This window comes from Hippoglossus hippoglossus, chromosome 14, assembly GCF_009819705.1.
Source record: "Hippoglossus hippoglossus isolate fHipHip1 chromosome 14, fHipHip1.pri, whole genome shotgun sequence".
Taxonomy (NCBI): domain Eukaryota; kingdom Metazoa; phylum Chordata; class Actinopteri; order Pleuronectiformes; family Pleuronectidae; genus Hippoglossus; species Hippoglossus hippoglossus.
In genome coordinates, this window is record NC_047164.1 from 12770423 (window position 1) to 12787008 (window position 16586).

The following is a 16586-nucleotide window of genomic DNA, read 5'->3' on the forward strand; positions in this document are numbered from 1 at the left end:
CAAGGTTGCTGCAATATCAACAATTTGCAAGTTAGTCTCAGCTGTCAATCATGACGTTTCACCCCATTTTTATAGCATCAAAAAACTAATTTATAACCAAACATCAGCGTGTACATGAGGTGATTGAGACGCATCGGCTTTACTTTTGGGGGAGACGTCATGTCCTCCATCCTTATATAGAGTTCTATATTCTCAGACATCATATGGGCTGGATCATGCCAAGAGGTTGCATCATTTTAAGAAATGCAGCGCTGTGACAATAGTAAAACAAAAGTATAAAACCAACCACAATCTGGCCTAAATACATCAAGGAGTTTACTGCACTGTTTAGCGGCCTGAGGACAAATGCTACAATTATGTCATAAATGCTGCTTTTTGTTAACAAAAATGTGTATTTTTACATCAAATTCTGCAACTTTCTGTTTGGCAGAAAACAAACTTCATTTTGTTGCTATTTATACTGTTACAGTTGATTCAGTTCAGGTCTTTGCCGACAGTTCTTTTTTTTTTCTTTCTGTTATCTGCCATCTTTAACACTTTCTTTGCCACACTGTGCAAACAGTAGACTACATTCTGTGTGTTTGTGAGCATATGACTTTGGCTTCTGTGTGTGTGTGTGTGTGTAGGCTGATTACGTGGATGATAGAAAACAACACAATCAGTCTTTATCTTCTCCAATCACATGTCCCGTTTATAGTTAGGTTTTGTTGTGTTCGTTCACCACAGTTATATGTGTGTGTGTTTGTGTGTTTATAGTAACAGAGAGAAGTGCATGCATTAATTATTTGTAGAAGAATGATGTGGTTTTCTCTGGAGACACATATTAGACAGAACGACCTGATGCTTCAATCCCACATGTAGCTTAATAAAGTGAGAGATGCTAAGCAGTGTCTGCTGAGTCGGTCGCCGTGTTAATATGTAGGTTAGCTGGAGGGCAAGGGATGGGGGAGTGTCAGAAAGAGGAAAATCATAAACTGTCCCGAGCTTGCCGAGGTGCTGAGGCCAGAGACCCACATGCGGGGGTGAAAGTTAGAAACCGTGGAAATATTATTCACTTAAGCTTGTGATGGGGGGGACGCAGATTAAATGGTAAGATCAGATGCTGTGTGGCAGTGTGAGTGTGTGCTAGTGTGTGGATCGCTGTGTAAGTGTGTGAGTTAATGCTCTGTTCACTATGCACATAACAATTCTACAGTGCTACATTGTGAAAGATGCTAAATGAAGTGCAGTGACTGTGGTCACTGTGCAGCATGTAAGTGCTTTGGTTTAAAAAAGGCATGCAACGATTTGGGCTTTTCATGACTAGTTTCAGAAAGTGGGTCGTGATGATAGGTTGCATTTGTGTGTCCCGTCTCTTTTCCCTTTTTTTATGACAGCCCACCTGTCCAAACTTGAGTCAGAGTTTCCACAAATAAGTTTCTTTCCTACTTTTATTCAAGAGCATTGTCTTTTTTGAAAAAAAACATTAGTTATTTATTTCACATTCAGATTTCCAGTGCTTCAGTTTGAGTTCACCTCCTCACACTTTGGCTGCTTCCGTGCGCTTAGATTTCTGCTCTTAGATTTCAGATTTTTGTGAAATGACCTAGAATGTATCAAAAATTCCTGTCACACGACCTCACTGCAGGCACGTTTGCTTTACTTCTCACAAGAGTGCGATCAATATGAATTATTGTGGGTTGATGCCATTATAATATAATGGAGTGAAACATTCTGAGTACCGATACATTGGCTAATATGTATTGGCAATGATTCTTAAGATGATGTTTTCAAACCTTTATGACAAAGAAATGCAATTAAGGCTTGATGATTTAAAAGTTTAAGCATACACTTTATTATAAATAATTATAAATAAAAGAAAACAAATACAATCAAATATGTAAAACTTGAGTTGAGATGTTTTTAATGTAAAATATTTTCTGCATTGTTTATTCAGTAAAATTAAACTTTTCATGTTGGTATATATCCAGAAACATAAACACTGTCACTGATATGTCTGTGAAAGGCTCATATCGGCTGGGTTTATTGGCCAACTGATCGTTGGGCTTTCTTTCTCATGGCATCCCTTACGGTGGTTACTGTTTGATCACATGCCAGCAAGGCCTCTATGTTATAGAAGGCTTTGCTCACACATGCATACACCCCTGTGCCTCTCTGGAATAAATCAGTGTCTTGTTCTTCTCGAGTCTTAGCTCTGTCAGTCCAGTGTCGTGTCCAAAAGCTCCACCCAGCAGCCACCCAGACAGATCGGAAGATGACCGCCAACAACAGCAGAGCAGCGGTGAGTTCTGTCTCGCACCACAAGCCAACACAGCATTTCATTAGCAAACCCCAAAACACATAGTGGGACATGTGTAATAATGGGTTATGTGTGTACATCTGTGTGCATTCAGCGGAGTCATCTCATGCTGTAGTGGAGATGGCGTGGGAAGATTCTCTCAATGAAACTTTGGAGAATGACGTACAGGAGACAAGAAAAATGGTGTCGGCCCTGCAGGTAAATGATAACTGTGGTTCTAATTTAATTCTGGAAACGTTTTATGTATAAATACAGAGTGTTTTCTTTGTTTTCATGCAGAGGAGCTTTTAGTTGACCTCCATGTTAAAGATAGATTCCAGGGTGTGCTTTCTATATTTTCCCCCAACATAAGAGAATTGGGATCTCAGAAGTCTGAATGGTGCTAATGTGGCATCAAGGTTATACAAAAACTGAAAACTACATGGGTGAAACAACCCAGTAGAGACCAGTGTTCCATTTGTGACAGACAGTTCATCATGCACACGCCCAGTCTACATGCATCAAACAACCTATCAGCTGCTGCCTCAACTGGTCAGAGCTTTTCTGAACACGGCAACTTCACTTCAAAAGTAAAACCTGGTCTCACATGTTTGTGTTATTCAGGCTCTACTGCTTCATGGTTCTCTGTCTGAGGATGAGAAGGACGTGTCTTTGACTTTGGACCAGTGCAACTCTGAACAGCAGCTGGTACAGAAATTCTCTCCTTTCATTTTTCTGTTTTAACCCCTACATTTAGTCTTGATTTTACTTTTTGTGCATGCCGGCTCTCTCTCTTTACTGTGTCACTCTCTTCTCTGCTTGGTTACACAAGCTCTTTGTGTTCAGATCAGATCACATTTCTTTTTCTATACTGTGTGTGTGTGTGTGTGTGCGCGCGTGTGTGTCAGGAGGTGACACGGGTATCAGTTTCTCTTCTTTCTCAGGCCATTGTGGTTTTTACACGTATCCTCTTATTCCGCTCTCTTTCCAGGTAGTCATTCGAAGTCGCTTGGATCAGAGTATGGAGGAAGCACAGGAGTTAAAGGTAAAAAAATACACTTATCATTTATCTCTTTTCAAACTTCATAAAAAAACATTATCTCTTTTGTTATTAGTAAAAGTCTCTTATTACTGGGAGAATAAACTTCTGCAATCTACACTGTGATTAATATTTAATTCAGACTGTGTTGTTTGCTGTTTGCTTCAGAGGGAACTGCTGTACTGTAAGCAAGAGATGAGAAACCTCCAGGGAGTCAAAGTAAGACAAAGAATACAATTATAACTGCTTGGTAGAAACCTTTCTGGCTGGTTGCTGACGTTCTGTTGGTTTGTTAATGTTCAGGGCGCCCAGCAGCAGAGGCTGTGCACTCAGGAGGCGTCAATCCTGCAGATGAAGCAGGAGCTTCTGCGAGCCAGCATGACAAAGGATGAGCTCAACAACCAGAATGTATAAAATATATAATATCGGGTTTTTTAAAAGTGAAACTGTGTTACAAATTGGATGTTTTGTAAATTATCCTCTTGTATTGAAATGTGTTGTAGGCAGAGCTACAGTGGAAGATGGAGGAAAATAACAGACTGTGGGGCGAATGCAAGGTGAGGAACTTCAATCCCTCTCTGTTAGTGGGCTGTTGTAACTTAGTCTAATCATATGCATTATGTTACACAGCATGTGTTTAATGTAACTTCACTCAATAATGATATTTTCCTGTTCTCTTTGGTGCAGAAAGAGATTGGACAGAAGGACAGACTACTGCAGCAACTCAAACACATGCTCGAAGAAAGCCAGAAACAACAGGTCTGTCAGTCTCAGGATTTTAGTTAGAGTGGGCACAAAATGTTCTGTCCACTTTAATGCAGGGTGTCAAAATATCAGACCAAACATTAATCATTGATTTACAATGTTTTAATATCAATTAATTATAAAAAATTATCAGTAAATGTATGCTTAAATAGGAGATACAGGAGATTATAACTGTAAATCTATTTCTTTCAAATTTCACCGTGTCTCTTTGACAGAATGAGTTGCAAAGAGAGTTGGAGCATAAAAACAACTTGCTGCAGGAGCTAATGGGAAGAGATCTGCAACAGGTACAGAAGTGCTCGGCCTTTACTTTTTTTTTTAAGTCAAGGTTTTGTTTTCAGCCTGCACCACACGGCCATACATTCAGATATACATTACATAGCTGATACTTTTTTCTTGTTGCTTGTTTAAGATTCCCTCCGGCACAGAGAACAATGGATGTTCTTACTCTGGAAATCCAGCTCCCTCTGTGTCAGGCGTAAGTATTGTTTCTGTGGATGTCACTGTTCTGCGTATATGTTTACATTTCTACATGTTCAGGTGTTAAAATAGCATAACACAGCCACAATGCATTATATTGTCTTACAACATTAAGGCTACACAGTATAATTTGACCACATGAAGCACTAACAACATGTGTTTAACAGGGTTGTTTTGTTTGTGCTCTGACAGCAGGCAGATGAGGTTCAGCTGCTCAGAGACTCACTCCGGAGTTTGAGGAACAACTTCAGGGACCACGACCCGCAGCACCATACACTGGACACCCTGGAGCAGGGCATAGTGTCACTCATCGACAGACTGCATGTGGTCCACACACACAGGGTACAAATGTTTTACAAGCATAAACACACCTGAGTCTGCTTCTGTCCAACTGTCAGTACTGCGCCGTCATGGTTGAGGCCATCACAGAGACTGATTTGATAACTACTGACTTTTTGAACAATGAGCTAATACCCAGATTTGATCAGAGAGTGAGCACCAATGAAAGAGTGTCCTGCAATATTTATTTAAAAATCTTCTTAGTTAGGGTTACCTATGACAAAATGCATAGATGTAAGACCATGAGATGATTTTGTCCAAATACTGCAGGGAAGAGGGAAGTCTCCAAGGCGCAAAGGTCAACACACAGACTCTGACCCCTGGTCCGGCACAAGTAAGTCGTTCCACCACCCACCCACCTACTCCTCACGCATGCACACAGGGAATATTTATGCTTTTACAAATGTTTCTAATGTTTATTACAGAGGTTGGTCAGTCCCACAGTGGCTCCTCTTCCTCGACTAAAATCCTTTATTTCACTGGAAAATCCCCAACGCCTTCCATGATCAATATTCAGAAAAGGTTGGTGTGTGTTTGTTGGGGTGTTTTTTTTCTTAAATATTCAAAAAGTTGCAGTTTTTTTAAGCTAAATTTGCCTTAAAAACGGGATAATTCTAATAGATATTTTTAAGGTATTTGGTGAAACACAAAAAAATATAAAATGTCACGAGATGTCAAGATGAGTCATCAACTTTGTAATCATCGTACAGGTTGGGTGAAGTAACTCTGAAGGACGTTAAAGCAGCTGTGGATCAAGAGGGAAACTACAGGTATCACTTCAAGGCCCTGGACCCAGAGTTTGGCACAGTGAAGGAGGAGGTAAGAAAAGACAATACAAATATAATAGGACAGTAATAGGAAACACACTAGTCCAAATTAAAATTATGTTTTGTTTCGGGGGCAATAGTTATATATACTTTAAACACTTAATTATCTGAGTTTTAGTCAGAAATCTGCAGGTGTTAAATAGTCATGAACAGCACTGAGTTCAGTTCCTTCTAATAGGGTTTACAAGGTATTTAAAAGGCTTATGTCTCATTTACAAATGTCTTGGATATATCTTTTCTTGCTGTTCACAAAACATTAGTTATAACGTTTCATGTATATTAATGCAGGCTGTTGGGAAACATTATAGCTCCAATAACTACAAGTGAGACTGATAAGGCAATAGATTGTGTATGCAGGAATTACTCTTTAATTGCTTTTTGTGGAGTTATTATATGCTGTTATTAGCCCGGCAGTACTGACAAAATTGGGATATTAATGTATTTACATTTCATAGGTGTGAAAGGCTATAAATTCTTAAACAGGTCTTAAATTTAATCTGACAGAAACTCTACCTGTTTTGTGCTACACTCAAAATGATTCACAGTCATTGTCCTGTGCAAAAATACAGTCGAATACACATATGGAATGTAAATATATTTAATAGAGCAGAGTGGTTGTACCTTAACATCTTGTTTCTGTGTGCAGGTGTTCCTGGATGCAGCAGTCGTTCCAGGCTGGGAAGGTAAAATCGTGGCGTGGGTAGAAGAGGACCGTGGTGACGACAGGTAACAACAACTTTATCAAATAAGTGTCATTCTCTTTATTTTCCTGATTCTCAGTTTTAAACAACGCATCATCTTTTCTGTCTCAGGCCATTGTAGGTTCGAGCTGAGGGGAATTGACTCTGTCTTTGCACCTGGTTACTGTGATCCCAGAGGCACATCAGCAACACTTCAGAAAAGAGGCACAAGTGGACAATGTTGTTTATTTAGATTTGACCTTTTAGCGAAATACTGTAAGACTTGTCAGTATGAGATTTAGGTTAACCATTCTGAGCCCGACCTGCTCTAGAGAATGTGGGAGATCTCTACAATATCGTAAAACTCAGTGCCTAACAAAGGAAAGCTATTTCCATCTTATTGCCAGGCTGCATCTGCAACATCAAGACTGGACTCAAAGAAGAAACATCATGCAGAACAAACTTTCTAAAACCACAGTAGTGTTGTTGTTTCACCTTTCAAAGTGTTTCAGTGTTCAGTGTCACATTTTGATTCATTGTGAAGCAAGGTTGTCGTTAAAGAAACATCAGATATGTATTATTGAATGTTCTTTAGCCCAGTTACACTTCAGTCTTCATTGTGAATGTGAAATTATTTAGCCTAGTAAGAAATAGAGAAATACTGAGTTAGAAAGAAAACAACTTACTATTGTAACACAAATGTGACAAGGAGAGAAAAAGGACAAACTGTGTGAACAATTCATTTTGTTCTTGTGCTCCACAATGCTTCAATAGATACAACAGCTGAAAACACATTGACCACATACCAGCAGCTACATTACTGAGTATTACGTTTATTATTAATTAATTACACAAAGTGGTTAAAAAATAGGATGATGGTCATGTTAAAAAAAACTTGAATATATTTCTGTGGGACAGCAGCAGACTTATGAACAGAACAGGCTCCTACTGAACTGCTGTCAGTGAATAGAAATGATGCTGGAATGTTGACGTTTATTGGAAATGCAGATGAACTGCACTGTTACTTGTTTTTTACTTGTTTTGTACATTTGTGTAAAAATGTTTTCACTGTTTCCTTATATATTTTAAGAATATGAGAGAGATTCTTGTGATATGAATGCTCTTGTTACAAAGATGCAGTGGATGTTTGGTTTAAAGGGGACTTTGGTCCAGAAACATGGACCTTCCAAGTATTTATGGTGTGTGTGGGAGTGTGTGTGTAGGTGTGTGTGGACTGTTTAACTCGCATTTTCTTTCGATCTGTCTCTTTCTTCCCGTTGGGGAGCAATTTGTTTGCCTTCACTCACAAGCCAGCTGAAATATGCACCTGTCTTCTTTCAAACTTAACCCATTCGAATGCCATAACTGCCTGTACTGTAAAATGTACAATTTGCTGATGAGATGGTTATTTAGCATTTGTTTGTTTACTTTACAGAATATGGATTACTGTCTGTTTAAAATACTTGTTTCAATGTTAGAAAGACATATTTTGTAATAAAACATGAGTTTTTTTTAAAGATGACATGTCCTTGGTCCAGTTTTTACGGTGGTTTGAAGACCTTTCTCTGAACCCACTCACCACGGGCGAAAAACTCAACCATGTTAGGAAAGTATTTCTACGTTTGATATGGATGGGTGCTAATGTCTTAAATGTCACTGATGTGCCAGAATCTCAGTCGTTACAAACTCATGCTGAACTGTATTTTTAAATACCAGCTGAGTTTCAAAAGTGGTTAACAGATTTACAGCAGTTTATGTTTAGAGCTTCAGTGGTTCCTCGAACAATCAATTGGTCCATCGACTGAAAATTCATCTGCAACTACTTTTACAACTTCCTAAAACAAATAATTGTTTAAATAATTGTTAATGCAGAAATCCGTCACTGATTCAGGGCTTAAAATGGGAGAATTTGTTGCTTTACTTAGTCTCACATTACTGTGAATGTATTTTTGGGGGGATTTTAACTAGTTGGTTAGTTAGTTGGACAAAATAAGGCATTAGAGGAGGTAACGTAGGACTCAAGGATGTTGTGACGGATGTTTTTCAATATTTTCTGATGTTTTATTGTTCAAACCATTAAGTGACATAAATAATCCCTAATAATAGGTATAATAATTTGGAGCAGCCCTACATTAATACTATATGCTGATCTACGTCCTCAGTTGTATCAAACATGATTAATCAGCTCCATGCTCAATAAACAGTGATCTGCTTAATTAACGGTTGAAGTAATATTATTTTTTATCTTAGAAATAAATCTCATTAACATGGTTCTTCTGTTAGACTGCTACCTGTTTTAAAATCATTGATTCTTATTACATCATGTGGTCATGTGAACCTTGTATTTTATATATTTATATTTTATATTAAGATTTATTTAAAATGTATTTCAAAGGTAATATGCATCTTTTAGAAGGAGCTGCTGCACAGATTGAAATGTGTTGAGTTGATGTTTTTTACATGTGCTTGAGGACAACTCATGTTGTACTGCCATCGTGTGGTCACTAAGATAATTGCTATAAAATATTACCTTTCCCCTGTTGACTTTCATTATTTTAAAAAACGGTCTTTGTATAATCACCTGTTTTCATTTCACTACCTTTGATTTGTTCAGTTTTATTCAGGGCGGCGGTTATTTGGTGAATACGTTTGAAAAACCACAGTTTACGACAGCTCGGTGCGACAGCCGGCAGCAGAGGGAGCAGTGCCGTAAAGCGCAGTGTTTTGGACAGGAGGAGGTCATTAGAAAGTGAGGAGAAGGATCAGCACCTCCTCAGAGACTCCGGCTTCCAGCTTCTCTCTGATGTGAGGATAACACACAGGTCATCGGCTCTATCAAGTGTTCCACCCGCTGCACAATGCTCCGTCTCATCCTGCGGCTCAGGCCGTCCTCCGGGCTGCCATGTCCCCGTGCCCTCCCGACCGGGCCTGCTGCGCTCGGCTCCCGCTCCGTGCACGGAACCGGAGGTCTGCGGCGGCTCCACCGTGGAGCAGCGTACCGAGCCGCCTCCCTGAGCTCCGGCCTCGGCCACAGAGCGACGCTGCTGCGGTGTCCCCCGCTGTCAGGCTCCTGTCAGGCCAAGAGGTTCTACTGCCTCCCGCCCCACCAGAAGGTAACGTCCCCTCACCGGGCTCCGGCTGTCACTACAGCACCGGCGGTTACAGCTAGCATGACCTCCCCCAGCTAGCATGAGGTAGCCCCGGTGCGAGCAGAGCAGCTGGTGTCTCTGCTTCTAAACGTTAGAACCAGGATCAAGTCAAGGTGTTGACAGAGGTTTTAAACTGTCAGTGATTTTCTCAGCCGGAAGTCACAGATTTAAGTTGGTGTCATCAGGTGTCAGACTCTTAACGTTTGAGCTAAAGTGACAGTGAAATCACATTTCTGTGAATTAAAGGCGTTCAGTTGTTCAAACCACTGGATCCAGTGACCTCTGGGTAATGGAGATGTGCCAGGAGACTCAGCTCCTGTATCCAAATGAGTGTGGGGGGGGGTCCCAGGAATGTAAATCAGGCATATTTCATAGTTATACTTTCTTAAACGTCATCTCAATGAGTGAGGAAATATTATGATCCTTCTCTAAAGTATAAGAATCAATGCGGAAATGGAAAAGTCCTGCATAAACACAGAAAAATTATTATTTGTTAAATCTAATGAAAGAACGGGTTTAGATAGATCTCATTACACGTGACATAATTAGATCATAAATACTGGAGCATCAGTGTGTGAGCAGCTTGTTGCTGTTTTAGCTGCTGGAGCTACTTTTATCTATAAACAGTTTATATGTACAGGGACGGGAAAGAAGAGTAAACTAATTAATCAGTTTTTAGTGTTTGGACTTTTTCTTTAAACTTAAAGCTTTGGTGAGATATTGAAAATTAAACCATGTGAGGGAAAAATCATTTTCATCATCAACTCAACACAGACACCTGAAAGGTCTGATGTTTGGAATCAATCAAGTTTTATGTGTAAAGCCCATATTCACAAATTACAATTTGTCTCATAGACATCGGGAGCTAAAAAGGATGGAAACCTCTGCGTTCATCTTAAAGAATATGTTCTATTTTAAAAGCATGTTTTATTATTTTGTCATTCATTCAGTGTCAAATCTTCATCTTGAACCCAACTAGTAAATAAAGCTGTACAATAATTGTAGTGAAGTAGGAAGTATTGTACAACATTTCCCTCTGAAATGCAGTGGAGAGGAAATATAGCATAAAATGGAAATACTATAGTAAATATATGAAGTCATTTTCCACTGTTGTAAATGAGATATATGATGCTGTGTCTCATGTCTATACTGCATACTATAAGTATAAATATGGTTATACTCAAGTTAAATTGTACTCACTTGCATAAATGTGGCAGCATACATATTAAAATTCGGAATTTGATGTAAACCTGTTAAAAAACGGAGGAGCTGACGCGCAATAACACCTTTTTATATATAGAAAGCACGCATTTATTTATTGTTTTCTAAATTCAAAAGCATTCCACAAAAAGATGTAAAAGCTGTTGCATTCAGCAAGCACCCTCTTTTAACTTCGGGGACACTAGAGGGTTCACTGTCACAGCTGTTATCTCTCCCCCTCCTCCGGTCGGATGTAGATCTGTTTGAGATTCACTCTTTGTCCACGTCTGTCCCTCCACTGCTAGCACTGTGTATGTCTGCTACATGTTACATAACCTTGAAAGCGACCTTCAAACATCACAGACGTGTGTAATACAGCTGTGCGTGGGTCACTTATTGAGCAAGGGAATGAGGTGATGATGACTTAGCAACTGCAGATACTACACCTGATGATCGGTCGTGTTTGCTCTGCCCTAAAGGCCAAATGGCTTTGATTTATCAGTTTAAATATGGCACTTTCCTCATGTCTCCTTCATTCTTCAACTCTTCAAATGTGTCTTGTTCCACAGGTGGAGCTTCCTGCGCTGTCGCCCACCATGCAGACGGGAACGATCGCTCGCTGGGAGAAGAAGGAGGGAGAAAAAATCAGCGAGGGCGAACTCATAGCTGAGGTAAGGAGAAGCCACATGTTTGTGTGTGTTACCAGATTATTATTTTAAGAATTAATCACTTAAAAATGTTGTAATGTTAATATCTGTGCAGGTTGAGACTGACAAGGCCACTGTGGGCTTTGAGATGCTGGAGGAGTGCTATCTGGCAAAGATCCTGGTTGCTGAGGGGACCAGAGATGTTGTTGTTGGTTCAGTAATCTGCATCACGGTTGAGAAGTAAGTTTCTGTCAGAGGACGACTTCAAATACAATTTGTCAAACCTTTTCTGCTTCTCTAGTCTAGATGGGATTGTGTTTTGGGTAAATTTGTGTGTATTTCCCCCGCAGCCCTGACCTCATCGCAGCCTTTAAGGACGTAACGTTGGACTCACTTAAAGTAGCCGGTGCCGCTCCTTCCCCAGCTGCCTCTGCTCCTCCTCCCCCTCCTCCTGCTGCTGCTGCTCCTCCTGCAGCCCCCGGCAGCTCGTATCCCACACACATGAAGGTCTGTTTACAGCCATAGTGTAGCTGAAGTATTATCAGGGTTGTTCACTCGGATCGTTAGCTCGTTCTGTAGAAACAGGATCATCGTTTATCAGTTTTCTGCTGTATTTACCACTTCTACCTGAGAGCACAAGTATCATCATACATGCAGATGTCCACTTAGTTATTATTGCAGACAGTAAAAAAAAAAATTAGGTCATTATTATATCTGGGCGGTAATTTGATTTAATAGCTTTAGTTTCTCAGATGCTGCTCAAGTCCCCGAATCAGGAATATCACAGTATCAGGATTTAGACACCTTGAGTTCTCAAGATCTTAGATATCCTCCAACCACAAGTGTGTGTAACTAGTTTCCTGTACAAAGTGGTCAGTCCGGAAGCTACTGCGATGATGTCTATCTTCCTTGATTAAATGTGTGTGTCTGACGTGTGTGTTACAGATCACACTCCCCGCCCTCTCTCCCACCATGACGATGGGAACAGTGCAGCGCTGGGAGAAGAAGGTCGGAGAGAAGCTGAGTGAAGGAGATCTGCTGGCTGAGATCGAGACTGACAAGGCGACCATCGGTAAACTCAATCATCACAGTCCTGAAATACTTGCTCTGTGCTCTACAGAGTGTTACCCCTTTTTAGTAAATTCTTGTTTTTATTTTAACGTGCCATGGGTCCTTTTAGTGTCACCTGCCTGTGACTAAACTGAAAATTTAATCTATCCTGAATTGAATCATTACAGCTTAAGCTCAACATGGTTCTTCTCACGTGTCTGTGTTCAGGCTTTGAGGTGCAGGAGGAGGGATATTTGGCCAAAATAATGGTGAAAGAGGGAACTCGGGACGTCCCCCTGGGAATGCCGCTCTGCATCATTGTAGAGAAAGAAAGCGACATCGCTGCCTTCAAGGATTACGTAGAAACTGGAGTGGCAGAGGTTTCCGCACCCCCCCCAGCTCCAGCGCCCGTGAGAAACAAAAAGCTTTTACTTTCATAAGTGATCTTTGTACCTGAATACTCACCAGAAACTTTGTGAATATGGTCTCTATTCAGTTTTAAGATTACTACCTGATTTTTGAGCATTTCGTTTTATTTTGTAGGCGGCAGCTCCAGCAACTGCAGCACCCACTCCTGCAGTCGCTGCCCCAGCAGCCTCCAGGAAGGGGCGTGTGTTCGCCAGCCCGCTCGCCAGGAAACTTGCCTCTGAGAAAGGAATTGACCTGGCACAGGTCGGCGGTAGGTGACGAGATACAGATGACAAAGATGTGTTTGGTTAAATACTAAATACAAAGTTATTTTAAAAAAGCAGTGTCAATATAATGTACTGTAAATATGTTTCTTACATTGAGGTGTTTTCCGTTCAGGTTCTGGTCCTGATGGACGTGTCACCAGGAAAGACATTGAGAGTTTTGTTCCACCAAAGCCTGCACCTGTAAGTGAAGATCCTACTTGGTTCAATTTATTCTATTAAATCTTATGGAAGAAAGAAAATGTACATACCTAGTGATTTTCTCAAAACATAAAATGTTAAATGTTCTCTTTCACTATAGTGTCTAAAATGCTTTAAAAGTTTTTCACTGTTTTCTCTTCTGTTCTACTATCGAATTTCTTTTAATAGTGGATCAAATGTAAAAACCTTGAATCGTGTGAAATAGTGAAAAACAATTGTCACAAGTTTAATTTCATTCATCTGTTTTTAATGACTTAAACGTGTTACACAAAGTTAAAAGGTTTTGATCTTTAAATCCTTCACACTCCTGAAATACATCATTAGGGTCTCACAACCTCTGTGTTGCACTCTTTGTTTTGTTGTGATGCGTTTCGATGCAAATTGAATCATTTCCGTTTGCAGGTTGAAGCTGCTGCTCCTAGTCCAGCCGCTGCTGCTCCTGCTCCTGCTGCTGCTCCTGCTGCTGCTCCTATTTCCCCAGCTGGAACCTTCACAGACGTCCCCATCAGCAACATCCGAAAGGTAAGAGCAAACACGCGTCATAGCTTCCTGTCCTGCTCAAACTCCTCTGACAGCAGTCAAGCGTAATGAATGTGGAGGGTTTCTACAGCATTACTCGTTATCTCTGAACTGTGCTTCCATGTTTTTCCCCCGAAGCCAGGCGCTGAAGTAACCCTCCTCATCTCTCTCTACAATAAATTTGGGGTCAAAGCTGAAGTTCATATATTTGTCTGTCCTGCAGGTCATTGCTCAGAGGTTGATGCAGTCCAAGCAAACCATCCCACACTATTATCTGTCTGTAGACGTCAACATGGACCAAGTGATCGAGCTCCGGAAAGAGCTCAATGTTGTGAGTTTATACTACAGTATAATATACTAGGAAACTTTTCTTTTCCTGAACAATTTTTTTTACTAATTATTTTCTCTATGTCTGTGCAGGAAGTACAGGCCCAGAATATCAAACTTAGTGTGAATGACTTCATCATCAAAGCCAGCGCTCTGGCCTGCCTCAAGGTTCCTGAGTGTAACTCCTCCTGGATGGACACAGTCATTCGCCAGTAAGTACATTTATATAAACAATCATATCTTAACAAGGGTACATGTTGTTTGGCTCCAGTAAACAGGAAACATGTTCTCTAGGTTTGTAGATCAACTTATCATGTGAAATCTTCAGATATTCGTGGCAGCACCCAGTCATTTGAAGAAGGGTATTAGATATCGGTCCCCATAAGTCTAGCTGCACTATTATACCACTAGGGGGCACTCTAAATACATTTTTCAACTCCTCTCTGTTAAGTGGTAAAGTCACATTGACCAAACTTATTCCACAACTTATACCGGTTTATTTTATTTTCCCCAGGAACCATGTGGTGGACATAAATGTAGCAGTGAGCACAGCCAATGGTCTGATCACACCCATCGTGTTTAATGCCCACACCAAAGGACTGGCCTCCATCTGCTCTGATGTTTCTGCCCTTGCTGCCAAAGCGAGAGAAGGCAAACTGCAGCCACACGAGTTCCAGGTACAGCACAAGAGGGTGTATGTAGGGTTTCAGGGGTTTTGATTGTGTCATTGTTATTGTGTTCATCTACCAGGTGTACACCAGCAAACTGAAACGTTCCTCTTGACTGTGTTTTTCACACCAGGGAGGCACGTTCACAATCTCTAATTTGGGGATGTTCGGCGTCAAGAACTTCTCAGCGATAATCAACCCTCCTCAGTCCTGTATCCTCGCTGTGGGAGGCTCAGAGAAACGACTGATGCCTGCTGATAACGAGAAAGGGTCAGTGTCTTGACAACAGTGCTACAACAAACCGGACATACTGCATTTAAGAACTCTAATCTGACGCTGTGTGTTTGGGTTTCGCAGGTTCGACGTAGCCAGCATGATGTCAGTGACACTGAGCTGTGACCACCGGGTGGTGGACGGCGCAGTCGGCGCACAGTGGCTCGCAGAGTTCCGCAAGTTCCTGGAGAGACCTGTCACCATGCTGTTGTGATCGGACTGTTCTGTCATTCAAAACTGCAGCCGCAGGCTGAGGCCTCTCGCTGAAGTGATTTGATTTGTCTGAACCTCCTGCGATCCTCCTGTGATTGGCCAGCCTGCCACCAGGTCACTCCCAGTTACCCTGAAGAGGAAGAGGCAGAGCTCACTCCACTTACCTGTCTGTCCCGCTGTCTCACTGTCTCTCCTCTCTGTCTTTCTCTCCTCTCGCTGTCTCACTCATTCTATTTATTGAGGCCGCATTTCATGAGAGACCAGAATTAGGTTTAATTTATCCTCGAATATCGAGACTGGCCACATGTCACTAAAACATCTATAATATTTTTTAAAGGGAAGTGTTACATGAACAACCAGCGACCACAGTTATCCCAAAACTTGTTTGTGTGTGTGTGTGTTTCTACACACATTTATCTTTATTTTGTGTGGATGTGATAAAGAGGACAGGAGGAGCATTAATCTCTGGGTTCCAGTTATTTGAGTAAATGATTGTGGTTTTTGTCTGGAAGCAGGAAAACAGAGCTAAATGTAAGTTTGTTATAGTCCAGATGTATACACACACACACACACACAAACCTGTCCCTGTTCAGTAGTCACACTCACACACACATGAAATGTTTTAGTAGGCTTTTTGTGAGTTGATGCTACAGTGTGTGTATATCCCTCACTGTGGGAAGAAAACAGCTCTGTATGTATATATGTATATGGTGGTGAGCTTCTGATGAGGCCTCACCATGTAGTTAATATCTGTACAGACCTGAATGAAAACAAACGATCTTAAAAGAGAAACTCAATGGTTTTGCCAATTCTCTCTTCAGTGGGGATGTTTTATGTCCTCATCTCAGAGTAAAACACAATATTGTGTACTTTACAGCTTAAACGCACAAAGCTGGTGCTGGGTATTATTTGTTCTTTGAATAAAGTGGGAGAAGTAAACCTTGTGCCAGAGGCTCTTCAGTTTTTAAAACAAGACTTATTATAAGAGCACTAATTAAAGCAGACCTGGATAGAAACAGTATTTCTAATGTGATCACAAAAATGTTAAAGGTTTATGGGAATTTGTAAAAAAAAAAAGTGGGATCTAAAAAGTCCAAGAAACTACTGACTGACTTGTATTATAAGTGCTGCAAACCAAAAAGGTGCAGTCAGCCTTCTTGTGCATCTTTTTTTCACAGTTTTGGATTTGATCTGCAAATTTATGTGATTTTTTGTCTTTTCCCACATTAGTAATTTATA

General features: G+C 40.7%; 2 protein-coding genes across 2 annotated transcripts; both read left to right on the plus strand.

Annotated features, from left to right (window-relative positions):
- Nucleotides 1-2107: 2107 nt before the first annotated feature.
- On the plus strand, nucleotides 2108-7930 carry LOC117774603 (dixin-A-like). Its single transcript, XM_034607147.1, has 16 exons — nucleotides 2108-2281; nucleotides 2394-2497; nucleotides 2903-2986; nucleotides 3270-3323; nucleotides 3486-3536; nucleotides 3621-3725; nucleotides 3821-3874; nucleotides 4005-4076; nucleotides 4298-4369; nucleotides 4495-4560; nucleotides 4755-4904; nucleotides 5172-5235; nucleotides 5327-5423; nucleotides 5612-5720; nucleotides 6375-6454; nucleotides 6541-7930. Exons 2-16 carry the CDS (start codon nucleotides 2420-2422, stop codon nucleotides 6548-6550), a joined length of 1146 nt encoding a protein of 381 aa, XP_034463038.1. The 5' UTR covers nucleotides 2108-2281; nucleotides 2394-2419; the 3' UTR covers nucleotides 6551-7930.
- Nucleotides 7931-9087: 1157 nt separating this feature from the next.
- dlat (dihydrolipoamide S-acetyltransferase (E2 component of pyruvate dehydrogenase complex)) lies at nucleotides 9088-16438 on the plus strand. The gene is made up of 14 exons (XM_034607145.1): nucleotides 9088-9521; nucleotides 11327-11428; nucleotides 11520-11644; nucleotides 11755-11911; nucleotides 12350-12476; nucleotides 12683-12864; nucleotides 12998-13133; nucleotides 13262-13329; nucleotides 13750-13869; nucleotides 14090-14197; nucleotides 14287-14405; nucleotides 14708-14870; nucleotides 14995-15131; nucleotides 15219-16438. The coding sequence occupies exons 1-14, from the start codon at nucleotides 9267-9269 to the stop codon at nucleotides 15346-15348; spliced, it is 1929 nt and encodes a 642-aa protein (XP_034463036.1). The 5' UTR covers nucleotides 9088-9266; the 3' UTR covers nucleotides 15349-16438.
- The last annotated feature ends 148 nt before the right edge of the window (nucleotides 16439-16586 follow it).

Coding starts and splice junctions, on each gene's coding strand:
- LOC117774603 (XM_034607147.1), top strand. CDS start 2,420: ATGGCGTGGGAAGATTCTCTCAATGAAACTTTGGAGAATGACGTACAG. Junction 3,537..3,620: donor GAAACCTCCAGGGAGTCAAA/GTAAGACAAAGA, acceptor GTTAATGTTCAG/GGCGCCCAGCAGCAGAGGCT. Junction 4,561..4,754: donor CAGCTCCCTCTGTGTCAGGC/GTAAGTATTGTT, acceptor GTGCTCTGACAG/CAGGCAGATGAGGTTCAGCT.
- dlat (XM_034607145.1), top strand. CDS start 9,267: ATGCTCCGTCTCATCCTGCGGCTCAGGCCGTCCTCCGGGCTGCCATGT. Junction 11,429..11,519: donor AGGGCGAACTCATAGCTGAG/GTAAGGAGAAGC, acceptor ATATCTGTGCAG/GTTGAGACTGACAAGGCCAC. Junction 12,477..12,682: donor GACTGACAAGGCGACCATCG/GTAAACTCAATC, acceptor GTCTGTGTTCAG/GCTTTGAGGTGCAGGAGGAG.